Below are 21267 nucleotides of genomic sequence, written 5' to 3'. Positions count from 1 at the left end.
TTTGCTGAGACTAAAGGGTCCGTCTAGTTCAAGGGTAAGTGACTTTCCCCCCACTAAGGACTGCATGTGGCAATGGGCAATGTGATCTGTGACCACCTTTAAATGTGCACAGACATATTCATGCCCAGAAACATGTATACTCATGCACGCAAATGTATACACACATACAAGATTCCTATGCATTCCCTGCCTGTTAGCATGTAGAGATGGGGAATTTTAAATTGTCTCACTGCGGAGATATTGTCGTATCTCCTCCCACAAGTTAGATGGATATGGGCATGGGAAAGGGAAAAGAAGCATATGATTGAAATGAAGAGGAGAGGGATAACTCTCCCTGTGCACCAACATTCCCATTTAAATCATGCTTCATTCAGCTCTCAGAAGAGCTGTTTGGCAGGCTGTCAGGAGCATGATTACAGTTGCGAAGAGGATGCACAAGGAGAGTCATAAGCCTGATTACATTCGCAGTGGTGGTTAAGGAGGGATGTTGTGGTAATGGGAGAATGATGGAAGTAAGCTGACACAGGGACTCCCAAGGGCAGCCTGTAGATTCCAGATTGTCCATATATGATCTAGTCCAAGAGTGGCTTGGGAATACTTTGGGGAGGGATAGGGAGCTATAAGACACACAGGATGGCATAGTGGTTTGAATGCCTTAGGGTGGCCATAAGTTGGATATGACTCAAAGGTACACAACAACAACAACAACAAAAACAACAACGACAGCAACAACATAGGGAACTTCAGGTCCTGGAGCCTTAATCAGGACTCTGGGCTTCCACAAATGACTATACCCATTTCCCTATGATACCACTGTTTGATGGTTTCTCAGGTTTTACACCATTTTCTTTACTGAGAAAGGCTGAATCATAGAATCATGGAGTTGGAAGATACCACAAGGGCCATCCAGTCCAACCCCATTCTGCCATGCAGGAACTCTCAATCAAAGCATCCCCAACAGATGGTCATCCAACCTCTAAGGAAGGAGACTCCACTACACTCCAAGGAAGGAGTGTGTTCCATTGTTGAGCAGCCCTTGCTGTCAGGAAGTTCCTCCTAATGTTGAGGTGGAATCTCTTTTCCTGGAGCTTGCATCCATTGTTCCGGGTTCTGTTCTCTGGAGCAGCAGAAAACAAACATACTCCCTCCTCAATATGACATCCCTTCAAATATTTAAACAGGGCTATCACATCACCTCTTAACCTTCTTTTCTAAACATCCCCAGCTCCCTAAGTCATTCCTCATAGGGCTTCATGGTTTCCAGACCCTTCACCATTTTTGTCACCCTCCTTTGGACATACTCCAGTTTATCAACATCCTTTTTGAATTGTGGTGCTCAGAACTGGACACAGTATTCCAGGTGAGGCCTGACCAAAGCAGAATAGAGTGGCACTATTACTTCCATCAGTCAAGACGCTTACTTCTATTGACAGGAGCTCCTGTCACTTGTCCCATCTTCTGTCAACCTAGCAGTTTGAAAGCATGCACATGCAAGTAGATAAATAGGTACCACTTCGATGGGAAGGTAACAGCATTCTGTGTCTTGGCATTTAGTCATGCTGGCCACATGACCATGGAGTTGTCTTTGACAATGCTGGCTCTTCAGCTTAGTAACGGTGAAGAGCACTGCCCCCTACAGTCAGTTACAACTAGACATTCATGCCAAGGAACTATCTGTACCTTTTATTATTATCATTATTATTATTATTATTATTATTATTATTACCTGATCCATGGTGCTGCCGGAGGAGGGTGGCTTTGCCAGGTGGAGGGGAAGCTGAGGATGCTGCAGCCGCAGCAGCTGCGGCTACCGTTGTAGGGCTGGAAGAAGAAGACGAAGAAGAGGAGGACGAAGAAGAAGAGGAGGAGGAGGAAGATGCTGCTGAGGAAGAGGAGGAGGAAGATGCTGCTGCTGCAGCGGCTTCACCCTGGGCGGCCGGCAAGAGGCGCTTCTCCCCGCTGAAGCCTGGCTGGGCAGTAGCTCGTCCGATGGTGGTCCCAGTGCCAGTGCCGGCTCGCCTGGGTCCGCTGCTCTGGATGTGGGAGACGGCCTCAGCTGCCTGGACATCTGGCGGGGCAAACTTGGGCAGGACGCGAAGGAGGGCCTGGGCCTTGTGTTCCTGGGTGTCCTCATCACCATAGTCCGAGACACGGCACTCGTAGGCGCCCTCGTCCTGCCGCCGGACCCCTGAGAGGCGAAGCCGGTGTGAGATGTCATTCCCCTGGACCCGAACCGTCTGAGGAAAGAAAGGAAAGGGAAAATGATAAATAAAGCATTTAAAATGATAAATACATGAATAAAAAGTTCTAGAACAGACTAGAACTACCCACTAAATTAGTTCAAAGTCACAGACAATTAATACAGCCAGTGAAAGCCAGTGTGGTGTAGTGGTTTGAGCATTGGACATGGACACTGGTTGACCAGGGTTTGAATCCTGGCTCAGCCATGTAGACCCACTAGGTGGCCTTGGGCAAGTCACACTCTTTCAGCCTCAGAGGATGGCAATAGCAAACTTCCTCTGAAGAAACTTGCCATGAAAACCCCATGATAATTTCGCCTTAGGGTGACCAGAAATTGGAAGTGACTTGAAGGTACACAATAATGACAACAAGAGTAGCCACATCTAATTTTAAAGACTGAAGACCAAGTGATGTAACACAAACTTAACAGCCTACTGGAAACTAGGAAGAGTCTGAGCCAGACTAACATCCCTTGGGAAGAAATTCCATCATCAGGGCTCTGCTACGGAAAAAGCCCAGTCATCTGTACAAACCAACACAGCTTTGTGGGACATGCAAAAGGCCTATGCTGAGAATCTTGAAACTGGCCCAGGTTGAAATGGGAGGAGGGAGTCTTTCAGACATTGTGGCCCCAAGCCATTTAGGACTTTGTAGGTCAAAACCAGCACCTTGAAATGAACTCAAAAGCAGACTGGATGCCAGTGCAGTTCTTGCAAGATCAGTGTTATACGATCTCTCAAATGCAGTCTCTCAAACAATCTAATTGCTGCATTTTGCAATAGCTGAAGCTTTTGAACAGTTTTCAAGGCAGCCTCACATACAGTGCGCAATAGTGGCCTAACCACAAGATGGTTAAGGACTAGAGGCATCACTAGGGTTGGTGTCACCCTCACCATTGACCGCCTTACATACCAGACCATACAAAATCCTTAGTAATGTTCTTTGTACTAACATTACTCATAAATTGCAATTCCTGGATATCACTGAACATAATAGCAACAGTAGTGACATAAACTACTAGCAAAATTAAAACGATACCATAAAATTACAATTGCATACGCACAGCCTAAATGTATTTACATTTAAAGAGTTTTATGTGGTTAAAGTAAAAACTTGGTTTAAAAAAACCAATAGAATCTGAAGTAAGAACATTTAGGAACAATATTAACATTATGTTCATTGTAACATGAAACTTTCCCGTTACATGAGATAGATTAATGGATTCAGTTTGCAAGATCAATAATGGCCCAAATAATGTAGAAGTTGCAGACAAATGGATGCAAATATACTCATAAATGAAATGAAGCCCCACCTCCCACAAGGACGACAACTATGTGTGTACGTTTGTATGTGTGTGTGGAAGGAGTTGCCATCAAAGTTACTCCCCTCTCCTTGCATACCCCCAAAGAGGTTTGACTGCTTTTTCTGCCCCTTCCCCTCCATCTTTTCATGCCTCCCTTGCATATTCTCCTAGAGCACATACGCATTAGAAGGTTCAAAAAGCAAATCAGCATAGAGTTTTAGTCTTGTAGGCATATTGGTACAGTACATGTGTCAAATTTCACTCTCACACACAGAGCCCTTGTGCATAATGACACAACCACACCTTCAAAAAGCAAGTGTGTAATTATGTGTACATATTATTACTGAATATGGAGTAAAATCATTTTAATGCAAAAAGTAAGAACTGCTTATCAGAACAAACCAAAGGCAATGTTAAAGCTGCAAGGTTGAATAAGGTGTGTGTGTGCATGTGTGCACACAGATACACATAAAAGAGGTACATCTTTTGACAGGTACTTAAAGGATGTACACTAGTACATATTTATCTGAGGATGCAAGTTTTTGGGTGTATATCCCTGCATTTCTCTGTACAGATGGGAATGGGGGTGTATGCAAACAATATGGATGAGTGGATTTGCATGCATGTTGAAGTCTCTGCAAAAGTAGGCACACTTGGGCATGCACATACATTTTGGTGCATGAGAGTGAGAGAGAGAGAGAGAGAGAGAGAGAATGCCTGTACATAGGTGGGGTTCATGGTTGCACACAAGGGCATGCAGCATGCAAGCACAGGTATGTGTGGGAAGAAAGGCTTTGTGAACATGCCCCATGCTCACACCTATCTTTGATACATCTTTTCACAGGAAGACACCTTTAAAGCCACAACCTGCCTCTCATTCACTCCAGGAGTAAACTGAAAAAGAAACCAGTGTGTGCTTTTGTCAATATGAGAAGCAGAGGCACACAAAGATTGCCTTGTGCTGTCTCTGTACACCATGCACACCGCCACAAGCAGTGCTTTGCCTTACTCACTTAAGGTGAAGCCTATGGGTTTTAATTTGACAGGAATGAATTCCTAGCACGGTTCTTGCATGAATGGCATATAGTATCATGAAGCAGAACTATAAATATATGTTGTCACCAGCCTGAACCAGCTCAGCCCTGAGGACGTGGCAGAATTTTCCCCAAACTGCCCTTTGCCACATCTGGAGAGCTGAGGAGGCACAGCAGATGTTTCTGCATGTGTGTATGAGAAGAGAGAGTGAGAGTGAGAGAGAGTGCTTGCTAACACATTTTTAGTTTGCAAGCTTAGTCTGAAAAACACAGAGATAAATATGCTTCTTTAAACTGTTCTTCAACCACAGAACCTGCATGTAATGCAACATTTCTTTTAAAACAGGAAAACACCTTTACTACTACTTGTCACCTTTTCTCACCACAGGATTTCTGAATCTCTTACTAGCTGCACAATGTTCATTAAATGCTCAGCTTTCCCAACACATAAATTTTAAAACACCTCAGCAGGAGAAGGTATATTGTATTTGTTGAACATCTGACTGCTATGCAGCTATTAATGGTACAGGACTTTTAGGGGAGAGGGGAAGGGTGTGGTTGCCCTATATGCATCTAACAGCAAGTGACATAAGTATGAGTTCAGAGAATCTACCAATGTTACCAGTATTGCTCTGGTCCCAAGGCCACCAAAATTCCAGCTAACCACTGATCCACCCTCTGTTTCCCCAGGGTTTGGGAAGTGGGATTAAGAGTTCTCCTACTCCTTATCCTTTCCTGTCCCAGCTTACTCCACATAATGCTTTCTGCATAAGAAGGGACGTGTCACTGCTGTAGAACAGGGAGTCCATGTCAAAAGGCATATTCTTTGCAATTTTCTCCTGTCCTACCCAGTTTAAGCAAACACGCCATAAACCCCAGCAGACATTGCAACTGTGAACACCTTAAGAGGTGCTCTTCGAGATCCAGCATGGGTCTCTGAGTTTTGAGTGCTGGAGTAGAATTCCAGGAGACCTGGGCTTGAATCCCACCAGAGATCCTTGAGCAAATCACACTCTCTGGAAAACAATGGCAAACTGCTTCTGATCACCAACAACAACAATAACAAAACCTCTCACCAAGAAAACCCTATGACAGATTTTCCCATAGGGTCTCCATAAGCAGCAAATGACTTGAAGACACAAACCAACCACAACAGCCTATGAGGTGATGGTGGGACTGCTGAGTGTGTGGAGCAAATGTTGCAACTTCATATTCTCCACTATTTTTCCAGGTAAAGTGCCCATATCAAAGGGGCGGGTGGAAAGGCAGAAAAAGAAAACTCAGGAATGAGAAGGCAGGGAGATAATTCCATTTGCTGGAGCTGGACCATGAGGCATGAGGAGCAGGAGGAGACACTGGTGAACTCTGAAGAAAGCATCCTACTGGTTGCTTGCAGATCAAGCTTGGCAGCACTCAACAAACCCACCAAAGCAACACTGCGGGAGTTGCCTCAGTGACTCCTTTCTCCTTAGCCTCCTGCTGCATCAGCGGTATTACCTCTGTCCCACACTTTCCCTCTGTTACCTCCACCACCCAAACCAGTTTAAAGCCCACCTCCCTTTCCCTGGTTGACATGCCATTGGTGAACAGATGTTTGCCCCACTTTTCTAACCAGTGGGGAGAGGTGAGGCAATAGCCTCTCATGCACAGCTCTTGTCAATGCCTCCTCCACTCCTGGGCTGCAATCACTGAAAAATAGGAGAAACCAGTGTGGTAATGATGGTGACGGTGGCACCTTTTCTTCCTTCTCCTCAAACTCAAATCCCTTCCCATCCTCTTTTGCTTGCCAGGGATCGAGGCTCCATTGTGGCCCCGACAGACCTGGCTTATTTGGGGCAGTGGCTTTGCCTTCAGCTTGCTGGCACCTCCTCCTCTCAGCTTTTGGCTGACTCTCTTGCATGCTTGCCTGGTCAGTACCAGCCCAGGAATGGAGCAGAGGAGATGCTGACAAGCTGGAGGAAGAGCCACTGCCCCGACCAGCCCAGGGCTACCCAGGTTCATGGTAAAGGCCCAGCCCCTTATGAGCAAAAGTGGGAGGGAAGGGATTTGAAGAGAAGGAAGAAAAGCCACTGCCACCACCATCACCACTCCAGGAGGTCTCATGTCTTCTAGGCTCAGCAGGCAGAGTGGAGAGTTGCTGGCTTTGCTTGCTGATGGTATCTGCAAGTGAGGTGGGTGCCTCTTCCTCAGACCACTGAGCTGCCTGCATCCCCTACCACCTTCCAGGCTCAGCGGGTGGTGTGGAGAGGTGGCCTTGCTTGCCTCCTCCATCCACCCACTGAGCCTCAGCTCACCCCACATTTTCAACCTTTGAGGAGCAGCGTGAGCATCCACTTAGGGTGTCACTCAGTGTGGCTTGCACTTCCCGCACCCCCTAGTAAAGCCCCTGATGAAGACATGAACCACTGTGGCCAGTCTGTCCTTCCTCACAAGGCTGCAAGGATGGGAACAGAAGCAGGGAAAACTCATCTTGAACAATAGATTCCACAAAGCAACTGCACAATTCAATATGGACTGACATTTAAGCAGGCCTCCAGCTAATCTTTCTGTTGCCTTCTATTCTGCATAGTAATATGGTAAGCCTTTCTGATAATGTAAATTCTTTCTTTATGTTTTTTGAGGCAGTGTCTAACTGATGCAGTCATTGAAATCACCTGATCAGTACAATGAAAAATACTTTGCACATATAGTATGTGATCAGCAGAATTTTTGCCCCCAAGGCTTTTGAGACATTGCAATTCTATCTTGCTATAGGCAGTGCTTCCCAGACATGGGTACCCAGATGTCAATGAACTTCAATTCTCAGATGTCCTAGCAAACATGGTCACTGGTTAGATATTTTAGCAGCTGTACTCTAAAAATAACTGGGGATCCAAATTTGGGAAGTATATCTTGAACTAGGCTTTTCATACACAATTCAGTTTGGTGTATTGTGTATATTCTTTCAAAGAACAACCCTCATTAGAAGTCTGACAACCCCTTCTAGATAAATAACATTATTTCTCCTACAGTTCAGGTTTCCCATCTTCATTAAAACCACAAGTAAAACCTGGAGATACTTCAAAGATGTTGGACTTTAATAGAAATTAGTATATCCCAAGCCACCCTGAACATATCTGATCTCATATGATTTCCAAAGCTCAGCACCATAAAGTTTAGTTAGTACTTGGATGATAGACTACCAGGGAATACCAGGAATCTTCAAACAGGACTAGAAACATGCATCCTGCCTAAAACCTGCCTAAAAAAAGTTTATGCCAGCCAGGACTGACAATACCGAGTTAGACAGACCAATGGGTTCCTACATTGGCTCACAAATGAAATTGTGGATCTGATAGCAAAAGCGCTAAGCTGTACATTAGGTTTTATAGGCAAGAAGTCAGTGATAATCATATTGCAAGCCAAAGAGGCTTTTGTAGGTTGAACCAAAGCTTAATTCTGAGCTGTAACTAACCAAACTGAACTCCTGGAAGCTGTTTGTCACATCCACAATCCGTGTTGAAACATATGTTCCAATGCATTAAATGAGAATGCATGTGCAGAGTATATTTTCCTCCATAGTACTTCAAAACAACTCTTACAAATCAGCACTCATAAGGGTGAAGATGTGGTTTCTTGATATACTTGAACCAGCCTCCTTTGTTTGCAGAAATGAGGCATTATGTTCAAACCTTTAATGTTACATCCAGAAATTTTTTTTCCACTCTGGATAAAATTCCTTTTGGTGGTGCTCTTTCCCTGTCTCTTCAAAATACAATCTTTTTTTTCCTCAAAAATTAAAATATGGCATTGCTGCTAGTCACTGCTTCTGGCCATTCCTGTGCCCCCCACCCAACAATGAATACTTCCAAGCACTGGGTCACGCATCCAAAATCAAACTCTGCCTACTAATTCCATCTCCTCCTTCCCTTAATTAAAAGCATCTCTCCACTATAGTCAACAGCCAGCCACTAATCCTAGCCAACCATCCATCCATCCCCGCTTCCAGCAATAATACATTTAAAATGTATCATCTGTCCAAAACTGACCCCAGCATGCTGGGCCGCTCTAATCCTGCCCTCATCCTCTTGTAGAAATAAATGCATCCAGCAGCATCCGGCTACTCATTCTGCAATGCTTCATCCCCACATAAATGTAGCATCATTGCTACACTAAAAACCATAACGTCTGCACTTAATACTCCACAAAATATGCAAAACTCTTAACCAGCTAAACCTCAGTCTTCTTGAGAAATAGAAAAATTACACCAGGCCTCTCAAAACTGAGCACAACCTCATTGCCACAAGTGATCCCAATCCCTTTCCAAAAATAGACTGCTACATATCTCTCCTTTTATTTGTTCTGTCTAAGACGTAGCCTACAACATCTGCTTCTGAAATGTAGTCCACACCATTTGCAGATCCATCATGCACTTTATACATTATTCCTTTTTCTTCGCTCTCAGTTATATCCATATTTTAAGCATATGCACAGATGCACACATATGTGTGTATAATCTTCTTATTTCTTTTCTGTTCACCATAAATTAAGACAGATGATTCTAGGACTGCCAAACATTTTCAAGTGTTCCATATGTTTTCCTTTTTAGAAATCCTGTCCCTTATTTAAATAAAGCAGAATTCTGTGAGGTGACACTTGAAGATCTGCTTTCTGAAAATTTTTATCTAGCAAGTCTTGAATCTTCCACAAAAGCACACCAGCAAATAGTTTACGAAGAGAGCCATAAGAAAGAGGTGCTTCATATCTATAGCAAACGTTCAATTGTAACATAATATGAATGAACTTGGCAGAGGTAGATAAAATATGGATTTGACCCTATAGTTTAAGATGCAGATGGCCACAAGTCAAAACACAGACACAAAGAACAAAAGAAAAAGGGAGCTTATTATCTCCTTTTACAAGGGAAGAAACCAATTTTGGAATATTTTCTGTGCACTGCAATAGAGGTCCATAATTAAAAATGTGTGATGGAAGCCATAGAAGCCCAGCCATCACAAACATCCCCCTGGCCTTCCCCTTTCAAAGTACAGACATACTGGACATTAATCTTATGAGAATAGAGCCTTGATACAGACTGAGCTGTCATGCTTTTTCCCCAATGAATTAATTGTAGTTTGGTGAATGTCTAGAGAATTTTTGCTTACACTATTATACTATATAGATTCCTCAGTTCTTAGAAGAGTTGGAATGCCTAATAAACCTTAAATATCTGGTATTATAGACATATCCCAAGAGCTACCTTGACCCAAAGTGTCAAGGGGGATTGCCTACTGGTGGTAGATTGCTACCATGAAAATAAGTGAACCCCTCACCTTTCGTGTACCATGAGGGCTCCCCCAACAAAAGAGGGATTTTTTTTTCTGGCTAGGAGAAAAAACGAACCTGTTAACATTATTTGCATCCTGCATTTTGTTTTCATTCTGCTGAATGTATATATAAACTGACCCTTAGGCTCCTCTAGTGCTAGGGTGGGCTGCACATGGCTACTCTGCTAGCGATTTGTTATATCAATAGCAATAGTAAGTACATTTCTATACCACTTATCAGTGCGCTCAGCAATCTCTAAGCGGCTTACAATCTGTAAGCCAATTGCCCCCAACAAGCTGGGTACTCATTTTACTGACCTATGAAAGGATGAAAGGATGAGTGGACCTTGGAGCTCTGCCTGGAATGGGACTCACAACCTTGTGGCTGCAGTACTGGCATTTAACCACTGCACCACCAGGGCTCCCTATACTCCAATCCAGACAATATTGTTCAGAGTATTGTCAAGAGCAAACTGCTTCACTCACAGATGCTAGTGGGGACAGAAAGTGGGGAGAAAGAATAAGGGAGAAGGGAGGGAATGGCACAAAGAAAGAAAGGGAACAGAGAAAAGGGAAAGAAAAAGGGGTTGTCAGACTGAAAGAGAGGGGAGAAAAGAAATGGCAGAGAGGCAAAGAGAGAAAGGAGTGTCATAGAGAGATAGAGATAAAGGGGTGCCAGAAAGAGAGAGTGGGAAGGGGTGATGGGGAGACAAAAGGGTAGCAAAAAGAAGTGGGAGAGAGAGAGAAGGTGGAAGGGTGGGAAGAAACGAGATAGATAAAGGGACAATGTCCCTCCCTTTTGCTCTCTTCTCACCAAATGCTAGCTTTGACATTGCCAACTTGCAACAAGGAGGCCCAAGCAGATTACTTCTAAGGGAGTGAGACTTTGACAGGCATAAGGTCCTCTGCTCTGGCTCTGGATGGTTAAATGACACAAACTAGGACAAAATTCAAAAAACATCTGAGGCTTTGTTGTTGTGATGTGTCTTCAAGTCAATTTCTAGGGTTTGCTTGGCAAGATTTATTCAGAGGAGGTTAATCATCGCCACCCTCTAAAGCTGAAAGAGCCTTACTTGACCCAATATGTTTCCATGGCTGAGCAGGGATTTGAATCCTAGTCTCCCAGAGTCATAGCCCAACAGTCAAATCACTATCCATGCTACTTCATTTAGAGGAGTTGTCTCTTTATAGAGACAAACATATGCTTATTAAGCTCATTGTGGTAAGGTCTGATAAGTTCTCCAAGGGTAGAAAGTGTTTTCTAAGCATGGCACTTGAAATCATTTGGCTGGGAATGACAGGCCTCTGACCTTAGACTTTATGGATGCCAAGAATGTGCTCTGCTCCAGGGCTAAATTTATATCCCCTTCTTCAAACCCACAGATAAGCAGAATACAATTAGAGATACACTTACACTTATCTTAGTTGCATCCTTATTCGTTACCTGAAAAGGAAAAGAAGAGGGGGAAAATTAAACGGGGACGTTTGAAGCAGAGGAGCAACATCATGCATGCATTCACACACATTGCCATTAAGTACATAAATCTCCTTGTTGGAGCATCTTGCATCTTGCAACTTGAACAGGGTTAATGGGTTCTTAACTCACTGGGTAGGATGTCTGGGTGAAATGCAACTGTGCATGGAATAAGTGTCTGTAATACAGCTGTTGTATCTGATGATCAGATAGCAATAGTTGAGGGCAAGAATGGGCTGTGAGTCAGTTAATTGATAATACTGCAAACACTTCCAGTTCCAAAGGGAGCTTTGAAATGAGAAATAGCAGTAAGAGCAACTAGGAAAGCAATGTCTTTAAATACTGGGTTATGATATATTGTTCTTTCTTTCTCTTCCTTCCTTCCAATTGATACTATTATCTAACCTTCCAGCACACTATTAAACCAGTTTGCCACAAAATATCCAAACCATCTAAAACTAGGAGTAGAACCCAACATTTGTCAGTCAGAAGTTTAGGCCTACAACCCCATCAGTCCCACCTGACATAGCCAATAGTAAGGGACTGTTGTGTTCACAATAGTAAGGGACTGTCATGGTGTGAATTAATAAGCTTAAATTTTGCTTTACCAGAAATAGTTTGTGAATGAGGGCCAGAGCTGTGTGCAAATGACCTCTCAGTTTTATCCACCAATGCAATAGGCAGCTGTATATGTGGTGGGGAGACACTGCTACAGAATTTTACAAGTAGAATAGGAAATTCTCCAACAGTTTTTGAGGGATGGTTTCATTATTATTGACCACAGTAGTTTGGTTTCTATTTTTTGTGTGCCTGTGTCCACATGTGTGGCTTCTCCTGTTGATGCTGCAAGTGGCATCAGAAGCAGTTGTGCTGACAGCCTGGCTATTATTTTGCATTTCTCCAGAATCCCCTGGAATTGGCATCATTTGTGATACATACATATCTTCTCTATAGAGTGTGTGTGGCAACACCATACACACCAAAAATGAAGAATGCAGATATTTAGATTTTTATTTATTTTTTGTCCAAGTGGCTTGAGAAAAATCAGAGATCTTGTCAAGAAAAGACTTGTGAAATTTCATCTCTACTCTCCAGCAGCCATCTATTGCAACCTCCAAGCATGGGTGCATCTAGAGTTTTTAAAAGGTACTTTCCCCTCAAACCACTTTGCTGAGAGGTCCTGGAGACTGTAATACAATAAAGTAACTTTTCCAAGATGCAGTATGCATTCTAATCTAGGCCTGTATTACTTTGTAGTTGTTTTTAATTATTTTTAAAAAGCCCCCACTAAATGCAATACTATAATGCTATATAATACTATAATGCAAAATCTGCACTGAGAAAAATCTGACCTCTACTAAATGTATGCAAAGTAAGATTATTTGCACATTTCTATACAATTTAGAAGGGCTTGAAAATTTGGAAGGTAAAATTTTTAGCACCCCCAAATTAATTGCCTTCCTAGATCTCTCTAGGGGCAATGTCCTCATCACATGGTTTATCAGATTTGGCTGTGTAACCGTAACGCACCGATAGCAAGCTGAAGTTCTTCAGCATGAGAGCATTAATCTCAGTGATGTCATCACTATAATCAAATTTGTTTGGCTGCAGGAGATGACGCCACTGTTTGCATAGAAGAAAAGCAGCTGGGGATGTGGAGAGAGGAAAGAAAATGGCACTGAAACAGGTGGCAATTGGAGCTGCAGAAATGACTCCAGTGTTGCTGGACTGTTAGTCATTAGTGAGAGAAATGTGTTTTTGAATGTGTGCAGAAAATGTACAGTGAAGTCCACAGAGCTTGGGAAAGCTCTGACTACAACTCCCAGAATCCCCACCCAACAAATAGCTGGGTGTCCATGGTCTAACTAAATACCTGTTTGCTTTGTAAGTTTACTTAGTGCAGCTGAGATCTGGGGATGTTAGTGAATTGAAAGGAGTACCAATTGGGTTGGTATTAGCATGGGCACTGTTGAAAAACTCTCTCTTGCAACAACAAAGCTTCTATTGGATGCACAACAGCATAACCTATCACTCTCTATTTCTGATACTTAAGCTGTAAGTGCTGTTGCTTATATAGCCTAAGAGAGAGCTATCAGGAGGCTCAAGGGAACTCCAATGTTTCAAAAGTACAAGTTATATTATTATTGAACCAAGAGGATTGATGTAAGTGCTGACTTAGTTTTCAGTAGTTGATTCAATGGGTCTCCTGTAGCTGGGAGTAACAATTGGATTTGCCAGTAGGTGTTAAATTTTAAGAATCTAATCCTTATCTAAGAATTTTACAGAAGAATGACTTGTTAGACTGTTGCAGAAAAACGATAAAAAATCTTCTTGCATCTTAAAGACTGATGAAGTTTTATTTGGTGTAAGTTTTCATAGTTGGCAGATCACTTCACCAGATGCAATGGGCCTCTGATGAAGCTGGCTGGTGTCCATGAAGGTTAATGCTAACTTAAACTTTGTTGGGGTGTATCCACACTGCACTATTGCAGTAGGTTGATACCACTCTAACTGCCATGGCCTCACCCATGCAGTCTTGGGATTTGTAGCTTGGTAAAGGATTTTGGTTAAAGAACCCCATGATAAGTTCACCTTAGGGTTGTCATAAATTGGAAATGACTTGAAGGCACAAAACAACAACAACAACAACAACGAATAATAATTTGGAATTTTCTTCCATGAAGTGTTAGTTTAATTCTCTGAACTACAGTTCTCAGGGTACACTGAGCACCCGTGTTTACTGAAGAATTAAACTGATTCAATCCTCCCTCTTTCTCTTTTCTGGGTACCTTGGGACTTTCTTAATAGTTCACCAAATACAAACTCTAGGATTCCACAGGATGGACCCATGGCAATCGAAATGATATCAACCTGCTATATCTGGGCAATGTGGATATAACCTTAATTTTAAGAGTCCCACAAGACTATTGCTTTTAAGGGGAAGGACTCAAAGCATCCTGCAAATATTAAAGTAAACAAAAGATTTTAAAAAAATAAAACTACAGATTTTCTGTCTACTAAAAACAGATTATAGGGATAACCAACTGTCATGATTCCAATATTTAAAATCTGGCAATCATATCCTATCCATTTTCTGACAGAAGGAAAAGTCTTAATCAGATCAAGACCTAATGAGGGTGCATTCCACATCTGAAAGGGCCACCACCAAAAAGGTCTTCTCCCTTATCAAAAACCTCAGCGGCTGCATCTGCGCTGCATAAATAATCCAGTTTGATACCACTTAATTGCCAAGGCTTAATGCTATGAAAGTCTGGGAATTACAGTTTTGTAAGATATTTAGCCTTCTCTGTCAGAATACTCTGGTGCCACAACAAACGACAAATCCCCTGTTTCCATAGAATTGAGCCTTGGCAGGCAAAGTGGTGTCAAACTGGATTACTTCGGCAGTGGGGATGCTGCCTGAGACTCTTTCAGGGGAGATACAGTACTTGGAGGGAGATCTCAGATGTTTGATTTCCAGCTACAAGCATGTTTGTGATGGGAAAGCAATTCCATTACAAAACATCTAAACTATCCTTAGAAAAATAAAACAGTGGAATCTGCCCCAAACAACCCAGTGAGGATTGGACCTGCTCAGTGGTCATGCAGTACCCTATGCTGCATTATTGCACCCTAACAGTCACATCCCAACAATTTGTCATGCTTCACTCAGGAACAAAACTCAGAGTGGAGCTATGAAGATAAAGAGGTAAAATCTACATTGGTGGAATCAAGCATCATTCTGAATGACTGCTGTTATAGCTTGAAGGTGAGAGTAAACAGGTTGCAATGAGGAGACACACAGCTGAGGGGAAGCTAAACCTGCTCCATAGTCGCTTCTTTTATTCCCAGACACAAGGACGAATGATTTCAAAATCTTTTCCCCAGCTAGGTGAGATGATGAGACTTTTTGCATATTTTAAATTTTTTGATATAGTTTCCCTCATCCCCCTCACATTCCAGGACTTTTAAAAATATTTGCCTGTGCCAAAATGGACATGTTTTGCACAGAAGAGCATATGCTGCACAGATCGTACTATTTCATGTGCAAAAAATGCTGGGTTTTGCACATTTGCCCCCAACATGTCTCCGAATGTAAGAAATCTCATGGAAATGGACTGTTTCCTCAGTAGGGTGCCACGGTATTTCTGGTCAAGGGTGAGAAAATTTACTAACATTTTATATAATCCCTACTCTTTAACTAGCTACTGGGACCAGGGTTAGTACCTCCTCCAAAGATTTTTCTGAGTGCATTTCTTTCTTCTATTTTATATAACAAACACCTAGGTCTTATTCCTACAGGAAAATGCACAGGAGTGTATGTTATGGCTGTGGTGGGGTATAAAATTTGCCCAGTATCCTTGATGCTGCATGGCTTGCCCTTTTGCAAAATGATCATAATGCGTGTGTAAAGGATCTGTGTTCAGAGGCCCCTTGTACCCCTTCCACAGATCTGACTGTAGTATAAAGGGTCCTCTTCCACATGATGGAGCATTTTCCCATTTCTCATTCAACAGCTAGAGCTGCTTTGCTTTGGCAGTACGTGGGCTGCTGAGTGTCAGCCTGGGCATGTTTTTTATTTTAAAAAAGGCTCCTTGTTTTGCAATGACTACCTTTTGTCTGGCGTAGGAATGAATCCCTAGGACATAACCTGTTTCCCCCTTGCTACATTTTAATTATTGCATGTCAGAGGGAAGATATTTCATCCCACTGCAGAGTTCTTCTGCAATGTCGCCAGGGGGGTGGACACATGTACAGGTCCCATCCCACAGCAGTAGGGTTGGAAGATAAGGAAAGGGGGGGTGGAGACGCTAACAACCACTCTGAATCATTGCCACAGAAAAGATCACTCTGTCAAATGACCCAACCCTATTTGTCAGTTTATTTGTCAGTCGAAAAGAGCAGCATGGAGTGTGTTTGTCTGACAGCGATGCAGCAGCTAGTCACGGCATTAACAGGCCTTGCTCAGCAAGTTTGTGAATAAATAAAGGACAAATAACTAATAAAACAAAAAGAGTATGCTTTCTTCTTTAGAAATATTGCTTCTTTCCTCATGCATGGAATTTATTAATTCTCACACAGAGAGTGAATCAGGATCAATATAATCAGAGAACAGTCCAATTCATTACGTTTGTATATCCTTAACTCCAGAGACTCAGGACACCCTACACAGGCCTCCTCTCAGTTGAACCGCACAACACCCCTGTAATGTAGGGCCAAGGAATAGTAATTTGTCCTTAGATGAGCTACATAGCTGAGTAGGTCTTGTCTATCATTTATCACCACTCTGGTCAATGCATCATGTCCTCCTTATTCACTCCTTATCCACTTTGCAATTTCTAATGCAGGTTGCCCGCATACCTCTGAGTGTTCACATGAACATAAAAGCCAAAAGGTAAAACCGGAAGCAGGATAGGTGGATAAGCCAACCACAGACTTTCTGGCACTAGTTTACTATTTATGTTCCAAGCATCCATCTCTAATCTGAGAATGAAGGAGATCCACCATTACTTGTTTCAGGGGGCATTGACTGGGCCCCAAATAAAACTGATTCAGAGGCATAATCATATTTGCCAACGAAGGCTGCTTGCCTTTTGTTTGTGAGAAGGTCTTGTAATCTAACTTTAACTATGTCACACAAATATCACCAAACATTCCTCATGTTGCCAATAACCAAATTTTACTACCCTGTTGTTTCTGCTCCTCTCTTCCAGAAGCCCATAGACAAGTTAATTGAATTCTAGACTGGTTTCTCTCACTGTCTTCACCTGCCTGCCTACCTACCTACAACAAAGTGAAGTGGCAAAATCAGTACAAGGTAATTTTTGTTCAGATTCATGACTTTGCATGTAGATGCTATGGTTCCTCACGGTGAAAATCTGAGGTTCCCATGTTTGCCCCCCCTCCTGAAACTCCATTGCAATGTGAAATGACAAGGTTGCGCATGGTAAGCTGCAAAATCACTTCTGAAGACTGGTTCACACATGCATATAACTTTGCTTGATTCTTCCTCACTTGAGAACTTACAGCTTAACATGTGAATAAAGAACACTAGATATGGAGCAAAATGCATACCCTGTACAAGTGCCCTGATCCTTGAATTCTCATTCACACACACAAATCACCAGACATTTGCTATGGAGGCTCTCGTGTCCCAAATATGCACTCGTGAACCAGCCACAGATTCATCACATTTCAGACAATTTATGCAAACAGCCAAATTGTGCCAAATACTGCACCCCCTAGTGGGCTTAGGACCTCACATTTTGTCTGAATCTAGTGTACTTGTGTGTAAGAGGAGCAGACTGATAGGCGCAACCCTGGAAGCACAGGTTTCTCCATAGATGTTGCAATACCACACAAAAACCAACAACAACATACTTGCTTTTCCATTCCTATCAACCCTGTAACAAATCATCTTAATCAATGGTGTATGCATGTATTTGTTGTATTTATTACCTTGCTTCTGCTGCCAGGGCTACTGATGGCTAATTCGTGGGCAAGCTCTCGTGCGGGTTCTTTAAGGTACCACCACTGGATTTCCAAGGAGTAAGAGGTGGATCCACTGGCCCGGAAAGCACAAGGCATCTCAATATCATCTCCCTCCCTAACAGTCACATCTTTAGGAACTTCGGTAAATGTAGCTGAGGACAAAAAGAACGACAAGGAAAGGAAAAGGTAGCAAACAAGAGAGATTTTCTTTAAAATAGACATAACAAGATTGTTTTGCTACAACCTGAAAGACTGGGCAAAATGTTTCAGGTTTGGGAGTGGGATAGTTTTTTCACTTCCCAGAATTAACAGATGTGCTGTGGATGCTGCACACAGCATTGGAAAACTACAGGGACCAGAAGTAGGGACTCTGAAGGCTATCTAGACAAGCCCCTCTATACACAAACAACTCTTCATGGATTCATTCCTAAAATGTCAATGCTGGTCCATCACAAACAACAGGAGTAAGGTCTACTAGGCTTCCCTCTCTGTGAATGAAGGATTGGGATTCCCACCTATCATAGGCACCCTCCCCTCCATGATCACTGCAGTCTGGGCACCCATCCATATCAGACAAGTGGCACAGGGGAGCCCAAAAGTTTTCAGAAATCTGTCCCCTGCCCAAACAACAGCTTGCAGAGAGGCACATGTAGAGGTTCAACATTGCAAGAGTGATACATTTGTGATACCTTAGCAGTTCAACATTTCAAAGGTGATACATTTGGGGTACCTTAGTAGTTCAAGATTTCAAGGTTGATACATTTGGGGTAACCTAGCAGTTTAAGATTTTGAGGGTGATACATTTGGGGTACCTTAGCAGTTCACAATTTCAAGGGTGATACATTTGGGGTAACTTGGCAGTTCATGATGTCGAGGGTGATACATTTGGGGTACATTGATAGTTCAAGATTTTGAGGGTGATACATTTGGGGTTCCTTAATAGTTCAAGACTTTGAGGGTGATACATTTGTGGTACCTTAGCAATTCAAGATTTCAAGGGTGATACATTTGTGGTACCTTATTCCCTCCATCCCCCCTCCCCATTCCCACCATCCCTTTGCTTTGGATTCAAATTCTCTGCAGCAGAGTGCAGACATCCCTGAGTCCCCGCAGCCCCAGCGATGCTCTCTGCATGCACCCTTTTGCTTCAACATCATTCCTAGACCCCTGCATTTTCAACAGCGTGAGCTGCTTTGCCTTTACAGAAGACAGGCAATCTACAGTGCAGCATTCAACCAACACATACCAATGTTGCTTTATACTTGGCTTTCAGATCTGTTCACATGCATTTGCAAGCTGGGGGTGGCAGGGGGGAGAAATACCCTTCCAGTTGGAACTGGTGGGAAGATTCCCTTCCAGTCACTTTTTCTTTTAAAATGACACTTACTAGTGGCTGTCAATGAGCAGCTTTATTTTGTTACAGGAAGAGGGAGGACAAATAGAGACAGAAAGAAATGGAAGTTTGGGACTTACCTTGCACCATGAACACCAAAGGAGCATTAAGCATCAGGTAACAAAGGGCACCGAACAGCCCTCGATTTTCCATCTCATATATGTAAGCTTTTGAGTGCAGGGCAAGGAGAGAATAAAATGAAATGAAGATAAAAATGGGAGGGGTGGCCACCACCACCAAGCTAAAAAACCTTCAATCCCATGGCAGTGCAAAGACACAGACGGATGGCTGGAGACCGGTCCAGAGTTAGGATATTATTCTTATTATTTAAAAAATAATAATATTTGGATGTTTTTCAAAATGTGGAATCAAATACTACCCAAAGCCACCAAGCGGAATGGTGTTTCTTTTTCCTCTTCTCCCTTTCCTTCCTCTTTTGGAAGCACATAGAAAATCCACAGGCAGTTGGTCCAAAAGGAAATGGCTGGTTGCGAAGCTGGGAAGCAAGCAAACAAAAAAACAAGCAAAGACACAATTGATCCTGAGAACTGAACCTCTGCCCTCAGATGATGAGGATGCTGGTGATGATCCTCAATAGTAGTCTTAACAATGAGAAAAAATCCTCCCTAGTTGAAGAACTCTGCGGCAGCCCCCCAGTTCAACTTCCTTGAGTCGAATAGGATTCTTTGGAGTCCAAAACCAAAGAAGACATCCCAGGTTTCCTTCCCAGACCCATCTGGGCTTGGATCTGGAGCTAAGGATGCCAAGGAATGGCTAGGATCGCCTCCTCTTCTCTGAAAGGGTGATTTCCAAAAGGGTTTCTCTTTTTTCCTCCTCGTCCTCCTCCTCTTCTTTTTCCTCCTTTCCTCCCTTCGCCCTGCCACAGTCAAGCCCAAAATATATGTATATCTCCTTTTCGCCTCCCTTTTCTTCTTCTGGTGCTGTCCAAACCCTGATACAGAACCTGAAGGCTTGTAGCTGCACTCCTCTCTTGGCTTCCCCCCTTCCCTTCTTTTCTTTTCCTTCCCCCCCACCCCTTTTCTCACTCCCTCTCTTCCGACTCTGAAACCAACACAAGGCTCAACCTATAAGAGGGAGAAAAAAAAATCACCAACTGACGTTCAGGGAGGACGCTGGTCCAGAGAAGAGAAAGAGTGAGAGGGAAAGAAAGAGTGTGGCAGAGAGAAAAGGAGGAGAGGAAGAGGAGGAGGGAAGGAAGGAAGGAAGGAAGGAAGGAAGGAAGGAAGGAAGGAAGAGGATGGAGAGAGAGCGAGAGAGAGAGCAGAAAATTAAGTTGTATTTCCCTGGAATCCTAATGGTTGGGGATATATATATATATATATATATATATATATATATATATATTCTTTTAAAGCCACAGACTCAACATTCTTCTAATCCAAAATGAAGAGGTTGACACAAGCAGGGCTTTCCTCTGTCTGCTCAAGTCCCACTTTTTACTTTATTATTATTTTATTATTGAAAGGGGGGAGGTGGGAGATCAAGCAAGGGATGGATGGTAATGTGCCTGGAATAGAAGAAGATGGGCAAGTCACACTCTCTCAGCCCCAGAATACACCAAAGCCTTTGCTGCTGTTGTTCTTGTTATGTGGCTTCAAGTCATGTCCATAGCAGACTACTCATGGGGGTTTCTTGGCAAGGTATGTTCAGAGGAGGGTTTGCCCTTGCCAGCCTCTGAGGCGAAGAGAGTGCAGTCTGAGGCAGAGAGAGTGTGACTTGGCCAGGGTATCCCAGTGTTCAAAGGTGTGCTCAGAGGAGGGTTTGCCCTTGCCAGTCTCAGTGGCTGAGAAAGTGTGTCCAGCCTGAGGCTGAGAGAGTGTGACTTTTGCCCTGGGTATCCCAGTGGGTTCTTTTTCACTGCAGAAATAATCTGCTATGACCCCACTTAAATTGCCATGGCTCAATGCTATGGAATTCTGGGAATGGTAGTTTGTTGTGGCACCAGAGCTCTCAGCTGGGACCCAACCTCTCATAGAAGGAGGTCAACATGGAGGACCTGGGAG

The 21267-nt window shown here is 43.1% G+C and overlaps 1 protein-coding gene across 1 annotated transcript in view; it reads right to left on the bottom strand.

Moving 5' to 3' along the window:
* Positions 1–20534, bottom strand: part of LOC149305896 (V-set and transmembrane domain-containing protein 2B-like) — a 45358-nt gene extending 24824 nt beyond the window's left edge. Inside the window, exons 1-4 of the mRNA XM_089540892.1 lie at positions 19324–20534; positions 17818–18002; positions 11299–11328; positions 1727–2237 (exon numbers count right to left, since the gene is read on the bottom strand). Of these exons, the coding sequence (XP_089397018.1) occupies positions 1727–2237; positions 11299–11328; positions 17818–18002; positions 19324–19396 (799 nt within the window). The 5' untranslated portion in view covers positions 19397–20534. The remainder of the gene's footprint in view (positions 1–1726; positions 2238–11298; positions 11329–17817; positions 18003–19323) is intronic.
* Positions 20535–21267: the final 733 nt, after the last annotated feature.

This window comes from Sceloporus occidentalis, unplaced genomic scaffold, assembly GCF_023333645.1.
Source record: "Sceloporus occidentalis isolate IW3139 unplaced genomic scaffold, rSceOcc1.0.p SCAF_10, whole genome shotgun sequence".
In the NCBI taxonomy this organism is placed as follows: Eukaryota; Metazoa; Chordata; class Lepidosauria; order Squamata; family Phrynosomatidae; genus Sceloporus; species Sceloporus occidentalis.
This window is presented reverse-complemented; position numbering and strand designations above follow the sequence as displayed.